The sequence below is a fragment of the Cicer arietinum genome, chromosome 3 (assembly GCF_000331145.2).
Source record: "Cicer arietinum cultivar CDC Frontier isolate Library 1 chromosome 3, Cicar.CDCFrontier_v2.0, whole genome shotgun sequence".
Lineage (NCBI taxonomy): Eukaryota > Viridiplantae > Streptophyta > Magnoliopsida > Fabales > Fabaceae > Cicer > Cicer arietinum.
The window spans coordinates 69,604,699-69,624,370 of NC_021162.2; the positions used below are offsets into that span (position 1 = coordinate 69,604,699).

The following is a 19,672-nucleotide window of genomic DNA, read 5'->3' on the forward strand; positions in this document are numbered from 1 at the left end:
AGTGATAAAATAAAAAGGGTAAAATAGTCATTAAAAAAAATGAGGGGGTGGGAGGTAAAAATGGAGGGGTGCACAGTACAATTCTCATTTCTTTATCAATATTGCTACCAACACCCCCTAATTTACTATCCACACCCCTCAAATGTTTAAAAAAATTAATATTCCCAAATTACCCTCCCCTTCTTCCTCTTCATTAACCTAACTCATCTTCTTCTTCTTCTTCTTCTTCTTCTTCTTCTTCTTCTTCTTCTTCTTCTTCTTCTTCTTCTTCATTTTATTCAACCTTAACCATCATTATCATTAATCATCATCAATCATCATTAATTATCATCAGTCACCATCAATCCCCATCAATCACCATATTCAAGATTTTGCTAACATTTACGTGAATTCAATTTCAAGTAAGTTTACGTGAAATTGAGTTCACGTTGGTTTGATTTTCAATCTTCAATTATTTCCAAATCTTAATTCACACGTACCTGTATTAAAATTGCGTATATACTAAGATGTTTACGCAATTTCAGTTATTATTCAACATTCAATGATTAGGATTCAAGTTTCAAACTCCATTGATTACGCAATCTTAATTCACTTTACGTGAATTGAAATCACGTAAAGTCTGAGATTTTTAATTTTTTTTAAACATACGTGAAAAGTGAACTAAGTTCAGTAACTACTACCTAAACTGAGTTCGTAAAATCCTCAGATTTAAAAAAAAAAAAAAATAACATACCTTTTTATGATGATTTTTGTATGTGAGTTATGAGGTGGGATGAAAGTTGATAAATGTGAGTTATGAGATAATAAATGTGTAACATTGATGGCAGGGGCATTTTGAGCATTTTGATTTTTTTTTAATTTTGAGAGGTGTGAATAGCAATTTGGGGAGTGTTGGTAGCAATATTGTTTCTTTATTTTAGAAGCCACTTAGACTTATTAATTTCTAGCTATAAATAATACAATATTTAGTTGGTAATTAAAAAATACAGCAAGAGATATTTTCCTATACACATACAAAAAAGTTGAATGTTGTTCTTAACGCCGTTGGAAATTAAAAAACTTGATTGATATGGCAAAGACGAAAGCAAAAACTACTGGAAATAGAACATTGAAAAGAGCAACCACTCGTAGAAAATGATGATTGAAACCAAAGTAACTTCTCAAAAAGCCTTCTACTGTTTGTTTTCCATCAGTTGATTCAATAATGTGTTTCAAATCTCCATATTGTGAAGTCACCAATCCATACAAACTCCAAGCCACTGGATTTAACCAACTGTACCACCTCCACCACATTGGAATCCTCTATTTGCCCAAACCATCAACAAAATATATACAATAAATTAGCTAGTACACAATTTGACAATAAATATCAATAATAATATGAATTGTTAATGCAATTAAAATATATGATTAATTACACAAGTCATCAACCGTTGAACTTAATACAATTAACTACAATTTTAAATGTTGTTATCCACAATTATTAGGAGTATATTTGAATGTTAATAGATATTGTTTATATTTAAACACCTAAATATCATATATAAAAATGCAATTTGAACATAAATAGATACCATGTGTATTTGATAACTTGAAAACCTTGGTTAATAAATTTAAAATTTTACTTAATTATAGTTATGCTATTTATTATTTTCATTAATCATTTGCATGATATCATGTATTTAAATTGCGTTAACTATTTAAATTATTGTTGAAATTTTGGTCTGGAGAAATCATTTGTGATACTTTTGTGCTTAAAAAAATGTGTAATTGAAATGCACTGAGAATTTGAGGAAGGCAAAACTTACTGGTCTTGGGACTACGAATCCTGAGAAGAGATTCCACATTATATAAAATGCAGAGGCAACTATAGTCGAAATGTGGTTATTTGGGGTCATGGCTACTGCCATCATGCCATAGTATGTGAAGAAAAGGAAGGAGAAATACATGAAGAATAGGAACCACAAAAATTTAGCTACAGTCCACTCAAAACCAATCATAGCATAAACTATAAAGCCATACACCACAGCTTGCACAAAAACATATGGGAGCTCAATTATAACCTGCAATGCAATTCTAATTAGTTAACGTAGCTTACATAGGTGAATAACGACAGTACATGGTTAATGGATATATCAGATGTCAAAATTCATTAACCATCAACTTAACTTTATTAACCATAAATTTGTATGTGATTAACTACAATTTTCAAATTCACGTAGATTTGAACAAAAGATAAGTTTTAAAATAAGGGAAGCTTGCCTGAGCAAAAGCGTATGGAAAAGCTGAATACATTCCAGCTGCTCTTTCTCTATAAAAGACCGTTCTTTCAACAGCAACCACTGGTTGCACTGAATTACCATTCTTGATTCCTATTAGGAGAACAGCAGAATACATAGACCCCATGGCATTAAAAAGATCTTGTTGCTTTTCACTGCATTAATTGATGTGAAACTTTCCTGTTAGATCAAAATACGTTATACAAACAAAGAGTTTGAAGCCCTAACATTTTCATATTTCCAATATGATCTTACATTTTGCTACCAAGGTTCCAATACATGGTCCCAAGCAAAACAGCTACCATAGTTGAATAAATAAATCTTATGGCAGTGTATAAAGGATTGCGCCAGTAAGACCAATGTTGTTTCCATAAGCAAGCCATGCATTGTGTCAAAAAGGATCTTGAATACTGTGAAGTAAAATGAAGATCATTTGAATCAGGAGCAGGAGTACTCAATTCTTTTATAAGTGCTTTGTTTCTCCTGAAACATAATGTTTAAGTTCAGTTTATATCGGCATACGTTCTAATATAGTTTGATTTGATTTCATACAAGTGAAAATACCTGTATAACTCTGAATTTTTGTACACCTCTGTAAAATCAATCCCCAATTCCACTTCTTTAGATGAAGTTGTGACTTCCAACATCCAAGTTGCAGGATTATAACCGTCTTTAATCTTGCTAACACCTTGGATTCCCTTTCCAGGATAAAAGTGTGTGCATGATGAAATATTAACAAGATAACAGTTTGAAGCATATAAATGAATGAAGTATTATTCTCTACTATTCTTTGGATATCTATTTTTCACCTACCTCAAAGTAACTGATTAATTTGGAAGAATGATGTCCAAGTGGCCCCACATATATCTCTTGCCCTCCTTGCTTAAGTAGCAAAAGCTGTATTTCATTGTGACAAAAATATAAACTTTGTAATGGAAGAGAACAAAGGAAAAATTCTTAATTTCATGAGTTTTTTGTCTTCACCTCATCAAAAGATTCAAATATATCAATGCTAGGCTGGTGGATGGTACAAACAACTGTTCTTCCGGTGTCAACTGTGTTCCTAACTGTTCTCATCACAACAGCTGCTGCTCTTGCATCTAGCCCAGAAGTTGGCTCATCCATGAATATAATAGAAGGATTAGCTACCAACTCAACCGCAATAGTCAACCTTTTGCGTTGCTCCGTTGAGAGACCACTAACGCCAGGCAATCCTACTAATGCATTTCGCAGCGGTTTTAGTTCCACAAGTTCCATGACTTCCTCAATGAACATCTGCAAACATTAGTCCATCTTTTTTATTCTTATATATTATTATCACATGAAAATTCCAATAATGGGTAAGTAAATAATGCAAGTACATGAATGCAGTATGATTAAAGTACCAACCTTTCTGGTTTCAGCATTGTTGTCTATGGACAATCGGAGCCATGCAGAATAGAGTAAGGATTCATAAATAGTGACATAAGGAGAGTGGATATCATTTTGCTCACAGTATCCAGAAATTCTTGCAAAGGTTTCTTGCTTCTTTGGAAAGCTGGAAATTGTGACGTTCCCACTGATATATCCTCCAGTTTTTCTACCAGAAAGCACATCCATAAGAGTTGTTTTGCCAGCACCAGACACACCCATCAGAGCAGTGAGAACACCTGGTCTGAAAGCACCACTGACACCTTTCAAAAGAACCAGCTTATCCTCAATAATGCCTCGGTTTCTCATTTCCTGCATCGAGAATCTTTACTTCACAATAATGCTTTATAAAACGGATATGATCTTTCTTCAGTTTGTACATTACCTGAGGCATGTCTACGGAATATGTTACTTCATCAAATGTGATACAATGTGGTTCAAAAGGAAGAACCATTCCTCTTTTCCTACTATGGTTTCTATCTGCTGCAACCATTTCTTGTCTATTGGATAGAGTACTAGAAGAGGTTATTGCACTTCTACTTTCTCCATTTCTCACTGTGAAGTAGCTCCAGTGTTATTCATAAGGTGTGATGTGAATTGAAAATCAACTATTTACTCATCTAGACATTATTATATTTTAGGTAGTTATTATGAACTAAAACTTCCTACCTTTATTTGAATGCTGTGAAAAGCTATCCTTTATGAACTTCAAAACATTAGTTCTTTTTCTGCTACCACCATTTTGCTCATTGTTTTGAGAATCTTCTGGTATAATAGTTTGATGCTTCCCAAGTGCTGCATGATCAATTTTGCAGTGTCAGTACATGAACTTGTCATATCTGTTTTATTATAACTTTAAAATGAGAACACTCACGATTCAAGAAAGTGAGAGCAAGGATATAGCCAAAGTTGAAAATTAATGTATATCCAAACAAAGCACCAACACATATCCAATACCAGTATGACTGAGTGAAGAACCCACGAGATTTCAAAATTTCAACTCCTATTGGCTCCATTGAGTTAGGAAGAACCTTTCATATAAGAAAATATATCAAGACATCAAATTATTTACATGATAAGAAGGTCATACAAAATCAACATATAAAATAGTAAAAAAACTTACATGTTTCCATCTATTCCCAAGGAATTCATTATTTACAATAGCATTTTGTCCATACATCATAGGTGATATCCAGAAGCCCCATATCCACCATTTTTTTATATTGTCTGTGAGCATAAAGCCAAGAAAACAGAGGATAACTCTTATTATAGAGCATAATGAGACAAATTTTGTTGTTGGTTATTTGTTTTATATCCATGATACCTTTTGATAAGACAAAACCACTCATACAAAAAAGGATGGAAAGTGCAAATGACCCAAATGTTAGAGCCACAGTCATATCCCTCCCAACTGCTGCAATGAATCTGAATAATCCATAAGCCATCTGGTTTACTAGTACAAGAACAAGGTATTGCCTAAATAACCTGCATTAGGTAGTAGACAGATAAATGCATATCATTATTGTTTTATTAGAATACGAATATAAAATGAGATACAGGACTATGGTTCAATCGCTGGGGAAACAGAAAATATATGTTAAGATAACTAATATACAGATGTTTGTCTACAAAAAAAATAAGTACACTTATAGGACTTATAAAAACAAATCTCTCTTACCTTCCAATATATGGATCAAAACCAATGACATAGTAGGTGAGGAATACCCAAACACCAACTTCCAAAAGAGTGATGGGGATTTTCAGGATCCAGACAGGAAGAGCATATGCCCATGGAGGGAAAAAGAGGTATTCTCTATGCTTGTAGAACACAGGAAGCCTTGTAACTACCATGGAAAGTTCAGCCATTCCATTGAACATGATCACAAAGACGGCATAGAACAACGCACCTAGATATATACCTCCATGAGTTACTGAATCTGTATGCATCTCAGTCCGAATGAAGATTGTCATGACAATCATTGCCATTACAGATAACTGAACACAACAAATTGTAAATCATAACTAACGTATATTCTTTCGATGAATTTCTCTATGCGTTGCACGAGTTCTAAAAACTAGTAATGAACAGATATATTGCATTACATATACATATATATATATATATATATATATATATATATATATATATATGTGTGTGTGTGTGTGTGTGTGTGTATAAATATATCAATATGAAAATGTCCAGTTTCCAAACTTACTTGGCAAAGCTTGAAGATATAGACAAACGAATTGCGCTTCATAAGTAAGTATTCTCTTGATAAGCAAGCTTTTAACAGTTCCCATTTTCCTAGTCCATATCTCTTGGTTGTCAAGGCAGCTGGGTGACTCTTTGACTTGTCAAATTTAGTACCAAGTTCATCACCAAGTCTTCTACCAACATGAAATAATTGAAATGCCTCAGAAAACTCTTCAGATGTGACAAATCTATAAGGCTGATCTTTGTGTTCCCAGTACTGCTCTTGGTCTTTCCTTGATGTTACCTTTATAGCAAAAATTTACTTGTAAAAATATAAAACCTTGTGTTTGCAAAAATGAGAGAAGACATAATGAAACTCACTTCTTGCAAAAAATCGGCAACTCCTTTCCTATTAGGACATTTAAAACCCATTGATTCGAAAAATTCAAGCACATGTTCCCGTGGACCTTGGTAGATAATGTGACTATCAGAGAGTAGAATAATGTCATCAAAAAGATTGTAAGTCTCTGGTGGTGGCTGTAGGAGTGAGATGACTGCAGTTCCTTTGAAAATGTGGATATACTGCTTCACTGAATTCACAATTTGAAAGGTTGTTGAACTATCTAAACCAGTAGATATTTCATCCATGAATAGCGCTTTAGCCGGTCCAACCAACATCTCCCCTACATTTATAGATTTAAATAATAATCAATTCATTGAGGTGATTAACCATCACACGCGTTAAGATTGAAATCAGATATGTTTTTACCTGTTGTAACACGTTTCTTTTGTCCGCCAGAGATACCTCTTAACATTGCACTTCCTACAACAGTATCAGCACAAACCTCTAGTCCCAAAACCTGCAAATGTCAAAGAAACAAGATAATTTAAAACATAATATTACAATGTAGTGATGATGACCAAAGAAAAGGTTTTGAACGTGTAATTTATTTTACCCTTAAGACATAATCTGTTATCAAATTTGCCTTCTGGCCTTCAGTTGCTATAGCCTATGCATTATAAATCAAAAAGACAACCACTTTATTATCTGTCATAAAAATTAGTATGGTAAAGAAATAAAAACTTTATATTACCTTCATGTACACATCAATATCTTGATCAGGCATGATATTTGCCTGTTTTTCTCTTCTGGACAAGTCTGCTAGCAAGTCTGCATAATGTCAATAATATTATTACACATGGAAAAAAAAACTCATTTAATATATCAAGTTCACAAATTGTGTTTTCACATTGAGTATAAGAAAAAAGCAATCTTGTAAACTAACCATAACGAGCTCCAACGCCTTGAACTCTTGCTGAGAATGCCAAGGTTTCTCTAACAGTCATTTCTCCCATGTGAAGATCATTTTGATCCACATAAGCAGCAGTTCTTTGAGGCACAAATTCATTCATTGCATGACCATTATAAGTCACCTTTCCAGCAAACTGAGAATGAAGACACACTACATTAAATCCAAGACTGGAAACTATAGATAAATATGTAAACATAGATAAGATGTGAGAGTGAGAGTGTGTGTATCTCCTTTTTTTTAATGTTCTAACCTTCAATTTAGGATCAAGTTTTCCAGCCAAGGCCAAAAGGAATGTGGTTTTTCCAGAACCTGGAGGGCCTAAAAGCAATGTCATTCTGAAAAGAAGCAAATTGAAACATGTTGTTGTCATAGTTGATTATGATATTTTCTCCAATGCGAAATCGATGAATATAACAGTATTTGTATCGATACCTGGCTGGCTTTATAATTCCATTAACATCCCGGAGAATATTTAGATGTTGTTTTCTACTTGGAAGTACATGAATTGAGTTCAATAGGCTCTTTAACATGAAAATGTTAAAGAAAAAACCAAATTGTTAAGTTAGAAATTAGAATCTCCTTCAATAAAAAAAAATCACATAGCAAGTTATCATTTATCTTACCTCTACTATATTAACCATGAAGTTTGTGAAGGTAGGCAAAGATCTGCTTCCTACATGAGCTTCGGCTTCGATATTTGTTTTAGGGGAGGTAAATGCAATCTCTCTTTTGTTTTTTTTTTGTTATTCTTTCAACTTTATCAATTTTTTCAAAATGTTTAATGCAATTTTTTAATAAGTAGAAGGGAGTTGAGTATTTTTTGTTAAATTAAAGATAATGTTAGTGTCGTTTCAAATGACTTTAAGGGAGGTAAATATAATTTTCGTTAGATAAATAAATATATTATTCAAAAATAGCTTATAAATAATATTACTAATTATGTCTTGAGAAGTAATAAAATACTAAACAGAATCATGAATTCAGTTGACTTTATAAATACCGGTTGTGTTTCTTCAATAATAAAACTCTTTTAATATAAATTTAATTACATATATTTTAATTAAAAATCATTTATATTATCAATAAATTACAATCATTAAATCAATAAAAATATTTTAAAATTACCTCTAAACTTATTCAATTGAATTATTGTGGTAGACCGAAAGCGTCAAAGTTTTTATTATAAAAGTACATAGAAATTAATCTCTTATAATATTACTTATTAAAATGGTATAAACTATAAACGCACGTGTAATTAAAAATAATAATTGCTGGCTTCCTCCAACTCATGGTTCTCATGGTTCAAATATGTTTCAGCAAATAATATTTGAAATCTTTCTCAGCGAACTTCTCGCTAACACCAAGTAGCTAGCTTGCTACTGTGGGAACACAATCTCCATAAATCAAGGAACACAATTGGGAGAGGCAAAACGTGCTTTAGTAGTCTTAATGTGAATGCTTGGTTTCAGTTTTTTTTGGATGAGTTATTATTATTATTTATTTACCAGAATATATCCCGTAATCAATTAAGATACGAAAAATATTATATGGATTTTTTAAATTTTTTACGTCGAATTATAATTTTAGTTCTTTATTTGTATTGTAAAAAATTGATTTTTTGTTTTAAAAGTTGATAGTTGTGATATTTATCTTTTATTTTTTAACTAAAAAATGATGATATTAAATACTTTAAATAATATGACATAGATACAATTTTGTATAATTATTAACACTCATGAAATTAGAATAAATATCGAAAAAACTTAGCTTTTAACTTTAGAAAATTTTCATATTTTTTAATTTAATTAATCACATATGAATAATTAATACATCTATATGACTCTATGTCATAAAATTGTAAGTCACATCATTTAAAATATGTCAAGTCAACATTTTTTAGTTAAAAAATCTGATGGAGGAACAAAAAATTAAAATAGAGAGATCAATTTCGTTAATTACTAATAATAGAGGGACCCATAATGCAATTAAACCATATTTCAACAAGTTATTCTTTTATATTTGTAAATATTACAATGTTAAATTATTTTCATTTAAATCATTTTTAACTAGAGATTTTTAAAATTTTACGATGAATTTTGTTATCATTCATACGAAGAACAACATAATAAATTTTCATGCGATTTCATGATATGCATTAAGAGAATTTCACATTTTATTTGAAGAATCTAGTATATATCTCACTCGAATTCTTTTCTGTTTAATTATTTTTCTAAAAGTTGATTTAAGGTTTACATTCTTAAGATTATTGCAATCAAAATCCCTTAAGAAATACACGAGTTGAATTTTTTGAAAATAATTGAAAAAATTTTGAATTTCAATTTTGATGGTTTGAAATTAGGATCATTATAGCAAATTTTTACAAACATAAAGGACGAAATTGACACTAAAAAAAGTTAAAAGACTAACTTGTTACAAAAAAAATAAATGATTAATAATGTGTAATTTTCGTGTAACTTAAAAGACCGCGTGATGTATTTTGTATTTTTATAATAAAATTAGTACTCATTCATTCAAATTGATACAAATTACATAGATCAATAATATAATTCAAAATAGAGAATACTAAAAATAATGAATCTGACTCAGAATCTTAGTCTTCTTCCATTTCTCCTTCATATTCTTGATTTCACTTCATCTTCTTTACAATGAGAGAATTAAATCTTGACCACACAATCATACATGGATTATCAAAATTAAAAGAAAAAGACATACAACTTTTTTAAATGATTATGTACCATTTAAATAACTCTTAATCATAATCATCCATGTATGATTATATGGTCAAGATTTAACTATCTCATTATAAAACTCATCTAATTTGATTTCTATATATATATACTATCTTTCTAATTAAAACTCATAAACTAATTTAATGTTAGATTATTTTTTTAATTACAACTTTTTGTCAAGACAACAAATTTATATTACTTTTGAGTTTTGAAGATTTAATTTAGTATATTATTTGAACGAAGAGACAACACAATTACAATCATTTTAATACAATACTTCTAGTTATATTTTATAAATTTATAAGAACAATCAATCTATTAGCAATAGTTTTTTTAGACAATTTATTATTAATATTTTTGAAAGCTAAAAAATAAATTACATAAAAAAAACGAAAACAGAAAAATAAGAAGTTGGAAGGAACATAGACTTTACTTAGGAAAAAAGAAAAAAAGAAAGTGAAAAAGGGAATAAAAAGAAACAAGCAAAAGTAAAACATAATCTTATTTTACTTTTGTGTTTTGATTATTTAATTTTATTTTAATGGGGAAGATAACATAATTATAGTTATTTAAATCTAATACACATATTTTAATTTTTTTTAAAACTATCAATATTACCTATAAATAATATATAAATTTAATTTTTTGTATAGAAAACTATTTTAAATATACACCAAAATGGAAGTGATCCGTGCGAAACACCATACATTGCAAGTTTGTTTTTCTAAAAGGTTAAGTGTTGCATTATGTGTTAGAAAAAAAGGTGAGATGATTGTATTGATAATCTTTAGATGCAAACATGTGGGAAGTCTTATGAGATTATATGAAACAAGATTTGATCATTTTTTTCATCATACTATTTACGAAGGAAATGTTTGTGCGCAAATCTTTGCAAAAATTGGACTTAGTAACATGCTGGTGCGCATAGTTTAGTTTAAAAATAACTATTTTTGTTTATGTATATAAAAAATGAAATAGTTTTTAAGTAATAGTTGTAACGTGCTATTGTGTAAAAAAGATTACTCCCAAGTTAAACTCATTTAAAAAATAATTTTAATTTTTTTTTACAAGAATTAAAAAATAATAATAAATTCTTAAATCCTAAATCAAATGAATTCAATGGGAGATACATAAGACTCTTTCAAAAAACAATTGAAGAGTAATTATTTCCAATTTTTTAATAATCTCCCAAACAAGTGAAAAGTAAATAAAAAATTTAGAGTAAAATATGAGCCGTGTGTGGAAGTTACGTCTAGCTTGAGGACAAAAAAGCCAACGGTTAACCACATAGTCAACAGTCAACACTAACACACATCTCTTCTCTCTTATTACAGCAATTTATCGAACACGTGTAAGACATTTCACATTTCAACAAAGAATAGAGGGAGGAGATCTCCGATAAAGAGCTTGTTGAAGGCGCGTGATCATGCGATACAGGTTATTACCTACCACTTCTTCTTTTTGTATTCATGTAATTCTACTTTTGGAATACTTCAATTTTGTAACGATCATCTATTTTCTTAGTGTTTGAAACTCGCATAACTGCAAACCTAGGTTAAACGTAAGAGTTAATGTAGTTGCATTTTATTATTTTAGGAAAAATTTGATATGCATGAAGATCCGTTTTTGAGAATTTTATGCTTCAGGTACTCAATTAGATAGATTTTTAAGAGAACAAAGTTTGAATCATTCCATTGTATTGTGAAATAAAGTAGAAGCAAGTGTAATGGAGCGGGTTGAAACAGAATGGAGAATGTTATCCATTTCTTATTTTACACCAAATAGTAAACTACATTCATCGCCGTTGGAAATTTAATGTCTTAATGGATATGGCGAAGACAAATACAAAAGTGATTGTAAACGCAATAACTACAACTGCAACCACTCCCAACAAATCATGCTTGAAACCAAAGTAATTATGTAAAAAGTCTTGTATTGGAACAGTTATTCCATTAGACTTCAAATCATCCTTTATATCTCCAAACTGTGAAGTCACCAACCCATTTAAAGTCCAAGCCACTGGATTTATCCAATAGAACCATCTCCACCATACAGGGATCCTCTGAAATTCCATTTCAAAAAATTAATGAAAAGAAACAACAACAATAATTATTTGTATAGTACAAGTCTATGCGGTTAACCGTTAACATAAAAAACTTAAACTTACTGGCTGTGGGATTATGAATCCTGAGAAGAGATTCCATAATGAATTGGACGCACTGCATAATAAAGCAGCCATGGATTGGTTTGGGGTCATGGCTGCTGTCATCAGACCGTAGAAGGTGTAGTAAAGGAAGGTGAAGAACATGAAAAATATGTACCAACAAAATTTAGTGATGCTCAACTCATAACCAATCATTGTGTAAACTATAATCCCATAAATTACAACTTGTACAAAATTATAAGGAACTTCAATTAGAGCCTGTATGAAAGAAAATATGAAGATTAGAAAAAATACACACACAAAATTATTTACATACACGAGACTACGTAAATAAAGACTAATTAAATGCTTACCTGAGAAACAGCATATGCCAATGATGAATACATTCCTGCAGCCCTTTCCCTGTAAAAGACTACTCGCTCTACAGCTACCACTGGTTGCACTGAATTGCAATTCTTGGTACCAATAAGCAAAGTAGTAGTGTACATAAAGCCCATGGAATTAAATAAATCTTGTTGGTTTTGACTGCAATCAATTGATGTATAAATTCAATTTTAGAATAATCAGAAGCAAAAATTTGAATGCCATATAAAACACCTACTAATTTCCATTGGTATCTTACATTTTGGAGCCAATTTTCCAGTTCATGCTCCCAAGAAACAGGGCGACACCAGTTGTGAAGATAAACCTTATGGCATTGTACTCCGGATTGCGCCAGTAAGACCAATGTTGTTTCCATAAACAAGCCATACATTGGATAGAAAAGGACCTCGAGTACTTTGAAGGAAAACTAAGGTTCTTTGAACCAGGAGCTGGAGTGCTCAATTCCTCAATAAGAGATTTGTTTCTCCTATAACAAATGTCACATATAAGCTTTTACTTAATTAAACTGTGCATGTATAACAACTCACAACAAAAACTGGTTTGTCTTTTTGCTGTTATTTGATACCTTGCTTATTGTTTTCAAGTTCAATAGTTTGATTAAACTTCATACAAAAGAAAATACCTGTATAACTCTGAATTTCTGTACACGTCGGCAAAATTAATCTCCAATTCCATTTCTCTTGCTGAATTTGTGACTTCCAACATCCAAGTTGCTGGATTGGAGCCATCTTTAATCCTACTAACACCTTCGATTCCCTTTATGACAAAAAGTGCACACAAATATAAGTTTTATGATGAGATAGATTAGAGATGTGATGCATGCACTTCACTTTGAAAGTTTTAATAATAATTCTACCTCTAAGTAATTAATTAAATCTGAAGACTGACGCCCAAGTGGTCCCACATATATCTCTTGTCCTCCTTGCTTCATTAGGAAAAGCTTCATTTCATTGAAAACAAATATCAAAATCTTTGTAAAATAAGAAAACAAACTTAAAAACAAAACTACTATGAATTTTAACGCTTCTTAGTTACCTCATCAAAAGATTCGAAGATATCAATGCTAGGCTGGTGAATGGTACAAACAATTGTTCTTCCAGTGTCCACTATGTTTCTAACTGCTCTCATGACAATAGCCGCAGCTCTTGCATCTAGCCCAGAAGTTGGCTCATCCATGAATATGATAGAAGGATTACCCACCAACTCAACTGCAATGGTCAACCTCTTACGCTGCTCAGTTGAGAGACCACTAACACCAGGGAGACCAACAATTGCATCCCTTAGTGTGTTCAACTCCACTAGCTCCATGACTTCCTCGATGAACATCTGCAACCATTAAAAAAATTACTTGCTCATTCATGTTGTATGTGTAAATAAGAAACTTAAAAGCAATCTTGTGAACCAGGTTAAAAACATTGGCGTCATACTTAAAAATATTTAAGTTAACATCAAAATCAAGAGTGTCTATAATTGATGCAATAATGCAAATATTAGTGAATGTGGCACGAAAGTCAAAGAGGGAAGTAAAATAGCAAGACAAAAATAATACATGATGTGTGTGCAGGCACATTGTGTAGGTATAAAGAAGGGTGTGGGTGTGAACATATTCTGGATATAAAAAATCATACAAATCATCATGGTATTCATATACCAACCTTCCTGGTTTCTGCATTGATATCCTCCGGCAATCGCAGCCATGCTGAATAAACCAAGGATTCATAGACAGTAATATTAGGAGAGTGTATATCATTTTGCTCACAGTATCCTGAAATTCTCGCAAATGTTTCTTGATTTTTCGGATACCCAGAAACTGTGATGTTCCCAGTAATATATCCCCCACTTTTTCTACCAGCAAGTACATCCATCAAAGTTGTTTTGCCAGCACCAGTGACACCCATAAGTGCAGTAAGAACTCCTGGCCTAAAAGATCCGCTGACACCTTTCAATAGAACCAACTTATCTTCAAGGACACCTTGACTCCGCATTTCCTTTAAGTGAAGAACAAAGATTTAATGAAACTCATTTAGAAATAAATAACTGAGAGTGGAATGCAAGCCTTTTTTTCATTTGAATATTTATATGTGTATATATTACCTGAGGCATGTCTACAGAATATGTTACTTCATCAAAGGTGATAGAATGTTGTTCAAAAGGAAGAATCATTCCTCTTTTTCTTCCATCATTCTCCTCAATCTCATCGCTTGGAGATTGTTCTGATTTCGTAACCTGATGCTTCGCAGTTGCTGCATAATAACCAGTATGCAATATTAGTTCATACTTTAGGCTCTTTTTTGTTATAAATTACATTGTAAGTAATAATATAAAGAAACAAACTCACGATTGAGGTAAGTCAGAGCAAGAATGTAATTAAAGTTGAATAGTATTGTATATCCAAGCAATGCCCCAAGAGCTAACCAATACCAGTACGACTCAACAAAGAACCCACGAGATTTTAAAACTTCAACTCCTAGCGGTTCCGTTGAGTTAGGAAGGACCTTTCAAAACCAAATATTTATCAGACTATATATATATATCTGATATAAAAAGTGTACATATAAAAAGAAAGTGCAGAGTGCAGAGCATACATGTCTCCATTGCTTCCCTAGGAACTCGTTATTCACTAAGGCATTTTGCGCATACATGATAGGAGATATCCAAAAACCCCATATCCACTCATCCTTTATCTTATCTGAAACCAAAAAAGTAGGAAGTATTGTTATTCTAACAATAATGTATAGGAGAAACATTAACTTTAACTACTTATATGTATGAATAATTTATAATACCTTTGGAGAGGGCAAAACCACCCATGGCAATGAACAAGGTCAATGTAAACGACCCAAGTGTTACAGCAACTGTCATTTCTCTACCAACTGCTCCAAGAAATCGGAATAATGAAGAACCCATTTGGTTGATAACCAGGAGAAGAAGGAATTGCCTAAAAAATCTGTATTTACACAAACATATACAAAAGAAGCCGTTAATTAATAAACATAAGTGTTCAAAGCCAAACTAATTAGTTGAGGAATACTTGAAAAGATTTGCAAATTATACCTTCCAACTTCAGGATCATAACCGATGACAAAATAGGTGAGGAATATCCAAACAGCTGCTTCAGATAATGTAACAGGGATTTTAAGGATCCATGAGGGAAGAGCATATGCCCAAGAAGGGAAAAATAGAAGGTCCCTTTGCTTGTAAAACACAGGAAGCCTCGAAACAGTTACAGAAAGTTCAGCAAATCCATTTAACATAATCACCAAATTTGCAAAGAACAATGCACCGGCATAAATGCCCCCATCGGTCACTGAATTGCGGTGCATTTCAGTTCGGAGGAAAACAGTCATGGTAACGATGGCCATGAAAGCAACCTTAAAAAAATGAGAAAGGAATTAGTAATGCTGTAGGAAAGAAAAATACATAATAATATGATAATGTTCAAATTGTTAAAACCTACTTGGCAAAGTTTGAATTTATGGTAAAATGAATTGCGCTTCATGAGTAAATATTCTCTTTCAAAGCAAACTTTGAACAATTCCCATTTTCCAACTCCATACTTGTTGGTTGTCAAAGCAGCTGGGTGACTTTTAGACTTGTCAAATGGTGTAACAAGTTCATTACCAATGCTTCTCCCAACATGATATGACTCAAATACCTCTGCAAACTCTTTAGGTGTCACAAATGTATAAGGTTTCTCTTTTTCTGCCCAATATTGCTCTTGGTCTTTCATTGATGTCACCTAAAGTATCATAGCCAAAATTGAATATCTAAATCCATATAGACACTAGAATGTATAAAAAAAGATTAGTTACATTACACTTACTTCTTGTAAAAAGTCTGCCACAGATTTTCTCTTAGGACACACAAAACCTAATGAACCAAAAAAATCAAGCACATGTTCACAGGGTCCCTGGTACACAATATATCCCTGAGAGAGTAGAATAATGTCGTCGAAAAGATTGTAAGTCTCCGGTGGTGGCTGCAAGAGTGAGATCACAGCAGTTCCCTTGAGAAGGTTGACATACTGCTTCACTGATTTCACAACTTGAAAAGTTGTTGAGCTATCCAAACCAGTAGATATTTCATCCATGAAAAGTGCCTTAGCTGGTCCTACCAGCATCTCCCCTGTATTAATTAATAGATTCATAAGATTTTCCTTATTGTGGTGAATCGTGATGATGTATACTTCAATTTTAAACAAAATCTGTTTTACCTGTCGTAACCCGTTTTCTTTGTCCTCCTGAGACACCTCTTAACATTGCATTTCCCACTACAGTATCTGCACAGGCCTCTAGTCCCAAAATCTGAACATATAAAGCAAGTAAAAGTTTAAATTTATTGATACTTTATGAAGATAAAAGATTAAGGTGTTAAGTGTAAGAATTTTTTTACCTTTAAAATATAATCTATAACAATATTTGCTCCTTGGCCCTCAATTGCAACAGCCTAAGTATATATCATTAAGTCACAAGTTCATGCAATGTCTTTGTTAGTCATGCTAATAGTAATTGAAAATAGGAAAAGAATTATATATGTTGCACTTTCTCTTACCTTCATTAAGATATCAATATCTGGATCAGGGATAATGTTTTTCTCTCTTTCTCTTCTTGATACCTCTGCTAGCATATCTACACATTACCAAATACATTTTCTATTTATTAGATTAACAAGTTGGTTACACATGTTATTAGTTAGTAAGCTAGTTACACTTATTTGTTAATTGTTCTTATTATCAATACAATTTTCATATTATATTTTCCTCTACACATTTTCCACATCAATGGTTTCTATTAAGAATAGTAACATGGTATTCAAAAGTCATTTATTTTCAAAATTGCATTGAGTTGAAACATTTAGTGTAATGTTTGTGTACTAACCATATCGAGGCCCAACACCTTGGAATCTTGCTGAGAAGGCAAGAGTTTCTCTAACAGTCATTTCTCCAATGTGAAGATCATTTTGACTGACATAAGCAGCAGTTCTTTGGGGTACAAACTCATTCATCTCATGACCATTATAACTCACTTTCCCATTGAACTGTTCATGAAGTTACAAAATTGTTAGCTAGATAGAAATCTAAAATGGAAAAAAAAAGAGGCCAAACATAATTTAAAATATTTAATAATAGTTCTTAAAAATTTCAATATTTTATTTTTAATTTCGATAAAAAAAATAAAAATAAAAAACTTAATTTTTTAATCTCAAAGATCCTAACTTTTAACTTAACTCATGTATAATTTAAATATGAACTAGAATATAACTAGTGAGTTGTGCGGATTTAATTTGTAAAATTTTATTTCAATGTAATTTTTTTTAAGTTTGAAAATGATATTTATCGTATATAAATGTATCAATCTGATCAAAAAAAGTTTTAATATTCGTAAGTTTCTTAGTTTTTAAGAATAGTGATCGATTAATAAAAGAATAAATGAAATAGAAACAATTAAAAACTTTGTAATAAAATGAATGATTTTCCCTCTGAAATATATGATTAAAAAAATACAATTGATTGTTTGAATACACAATTAAAAAGACTAAAATAAAATATGAGTGATTTTCACTTTAAAAATATTATTAAAAAAAGATGATTGATTGTTTGTATATATTTTGTTTTGTTTTAAACATTCAATAATTATAAAATATTTTCTTCCTATAAAAAAAAAAGAATATATATTTTGCAAGTATGGAATTGAGATATATTTGTAAACATTTGTTTTTATATGATTGTTATTTTTATTTTTGTTTTATTTTTTATCTTGAGTACTATCATTTTTTTATTGTTTTTTTGACTAATTGAATGATTTACTATTTCTTATATTTTATTTTTCAGATCTCATTTTCACTTAAACTTCCGATAACTAATTCTTAATCAGATGTGTTATGCCACATGTTTCTTTCAAAAATATTTTGATTTAATTATCCTTTTTAGAGAGTGTATATGATGAAAAATTCAAAATACTATTTTTTACGAAAAAAACACAAAATAATATTGGGAATGATAAGACATCACTACTTGATTTTGATTATTTTTTACGTTAATTGAAAATATGCTCTGATTTTGATTAAATAATTTCTTTTGTATTAGAGGAATAAAATATATATATGAGCACTAATAAGAGAAAAATGAACACAAATTGTATATTACTTTGAAAAAATTTAATGTATAATATAATATTTTTATTTTAAAAAATATATATTTTTTGGGTTTTTTTTTTTTTTGCAAAGGTTTGCTAATTAAAATGATTGTGTTTCAATATTTTTTATTTATTTTAATTTAAACTTCATTGGATTGTTTGTGCATAAGTTTAATTATTGATTTTTAACATGTGATGATTATGTTTTTATACATTTTGTGGTAACTTATGGTTCCTATGTTTAATTATTAAAATGTAATTAAAATATTTTGATGTACTTATATGCAATGAATTAAAAAAATAAATGAGAATGAAATCAAGTTTATAGTGAGGTTATTTTTTTATTGTTATTTTTTGAATTATAAAAATATAGACAAAAAATTAATAGAATGATAGACAAAAAAAGTTAGTAAAATGAATAATAAAAAATGAATGAAATCTAAATATATCAAGTCATACTATTGAATGATATAATAAAATTAATAATAAAATATTACTTACTTTATGAAAGACTAGTTCCTTCCACTGGACTCAATCTCTAGTGGTAAAATTTAAATTTTTTTAATCGTAGATAAATTGAATATGAATTTTTAACTTTTTAACAATTAAAAATTTACATTTAATCAATATTTTGTTAAAAGTTTCTAAACTTTTGCAAAAGACATTATTTTAATGTTCTAACATGCATGTTTTAAAAAAACATTCTAAACATGCAATGAAAAATTTTCTGACTAAAAAGTTAAGATTTTTTTTTTTTGACTAAGAAGTTAAGATTTTTTTTTTGACTAAGAAGTTAAATTTTTAAAAAAGAGTTTTTTTTGTCAATCATTAAAGAACATGTTTTCATTTGTTTAAGGTAAATCATTTTTCTTAATTTACCTTTAGATTTGGATCAAGTTTTCCGGCCAATGCCAAAAGCAGTGTCGTCTTCCCAGAACTTGGAGGACCCAAAAGCAATGTCAACCTGGAGACAGATTAGCAAATATATATATTATTAAATTAAAATATATTTGAATTTCCACCAAGGTTATCTTGGTCTTATAT

General features: G+C 30.5%; 3 protein-coding genes and 1 long non-coding RNA gene across 6 annotated transcripts in view; 1 reads left to right on the forward strand and 3 right to left on the reverse strand.

Moving 5' to 3' along the window:
• Positions 1-984: 984 nt before the first annotated feature.
• Positions 985-7,981, reverse strand: LOC101491648 (pleiotropic drug resistance protein 1-like). 3 transcript variants are annotated; one of them, XM_012713936.3, is made up of 23 exons: positions 7,820-7,978; positions 7,629-7,717; positions 7,447-7,531; positions 7,170-7,329; positions 6,978-7,054; positions 6,840-6,893; positions 6,653-6,743; positions 6,265-6,566; positions 5,906-6,187; positions 5,368-5,684; positions 5,014-5,174; positions 4,813-4,916; positions 4,564-4,720; positions 4,359-4,484; positions 4,075-4,244; positions 3,669-4,001; positions 3,264-3,554; positions 3,093-3,176; positions 2,844-2,977; positions 2,535-2,762; positions 2,263-2,434; positions 1,809-2,063; positions 985-1,302 (listed from the first exon to the last, which is right to left on the reverse strand). In XM_012713936.3, exons 1-23 carry the CDS (start codon positions 7,835-7,837, stop codon positions 1,036-1,038), a joined length of 3,957 nt encoding a protein of 1,318 aa, XP_012569390.1. In that variant the 5' UTR covers positions 7,838-7,978; the 3' UTR covers positions 985-1,035. The 3 variants fall into 3 exon arrangements, with proteins under 3 accessions (XP_012569390.1, XP_073222746.1, XP_073222747.1); XM_073366645.1 differs by lacking the exon at positions 1,809-2,063 and having other exon boundaries at positions 7,820-7,980; XM_073366646.1 differs by lacking the exons at positions 985-1,302; positions 1,809-2,063; positions 2,263-2,434 and having other exon boundaries at positions 2,604-2,762; positions 2,844-2,967; positions 7,820-7,981.
• Positions 7,982-11,193: 3,212 nt separating this feature from the next.
• Positions 11,194-13,182, forward strand: LOC140919521 (uncharacterized). The gene is made up of 2 exons (XR_012162152.1): positions 11,194-11,383; positions 12,754-13,182. It is a non-coding gene; the product is annotated as an uncharacterized lncRNA (long non-coding RNA).
• LOC101491957 (pleiotropic drug resistance protein 1-like) lies at positions 11,683-16,925 on the reverse strand. Its single transcript, XM_012713909.3, has 17 exons — positions 16,887-16,925; positions 16,708-16,798; positions 16,318-16,619; positions 15,952-16,233; positions 15,549-15,865; positions 15,281-15,441; positions 15,080-15,183; positions 14,833-14,989; positions 14,589-14,737; positions 14,150-14,482; positions 13,530-13,820; positions 13,351-13,434; positions 13,117-13,250; positions 12,733-12,960; positions 12,464-12,635; positions 12,114-12,368; positions 11,683-12,008 (listed from the first exon to the last, which is right to left on the reverse strand). Exons 2-17 carry the CDS (start codon positions 16,751-16,753, stop codon positions 11,742-11,744), a joined length of 3,282 nt encoding a protein of 1,093 aa, XP_012569363.2. The 5' UTR covers positions 16,754-16,798; positions 16,887-16,925; the 3' UTR covers positions 11,683-11,741.
• The window catches only part of LOC140919849 (pleiotropic drug resistance protein 1-like), a 4,330-nt gene continuing 1,422 nt past the window's right edge, over positions 16,765-19,672 (reverse strand). The window contains exons 4-8 of the mRNA XM_073366523.1: positions 19,508-19,592; positions 17,372-17,531; positions 17,046-17,122; positions 16,887-16,940; positions 16,765-16,785 (exon numbers count right to left, since the gene is read on the reverse strand). Of these exons, the coding sequence (XP_073222624.1) occupies positions 16,765-16,785; positions 16,887-16,940; positions 17,046-17,122; positions 17,372-17,531; positions 19,508-19,592 (397 nt within the window). The remainder of the gene's footprint in view (positions 16,786-16,886; positions 16,941-17,045; positions 17,123-17,371; positions 17,532-19,507; positions 19,593-19,672) is intronic.

Coding starts and splice junctions, on each gene's coding strand:
- LOC101491648 (XM_012713936.3), bottom strand. Junction 4,245..4,358: donor TTCACAGCATTCAAATAAAG/GTAGGAAGTTTT, acceptor GCTACTTCACAG/TGAGAAATGGAGAAAGTAGA. Junction 1,303..1,808: donor GATTCGTAGTCCCAAGACCA/GTAAGTTTTGCC, acceptor TTGGGCAAATAG/AGGATTCCAATGTGGTGGAG.
- LOC101491957 (XM_012713909.3), bottom strand. CDS start 16,753: ATGTTAAGAGGTGTCTCAGGAGGACAAAGAAAACGGGTTACGACAG. Junction 14,990..15,079: donor TAGGGAAGCAATGGAGACAT/GTATGCTCTGCA, acceptor TGGTTTTGAAAG/GTCCTTCCTAACTCAACGGA. Junction 14,738..14,832: donor TGCTCTGACTTACCTCAATC/GTGAGTTTGTTT, acceptor GTTATTATGCAG/CAACTGCGAAGCATCAGGTT.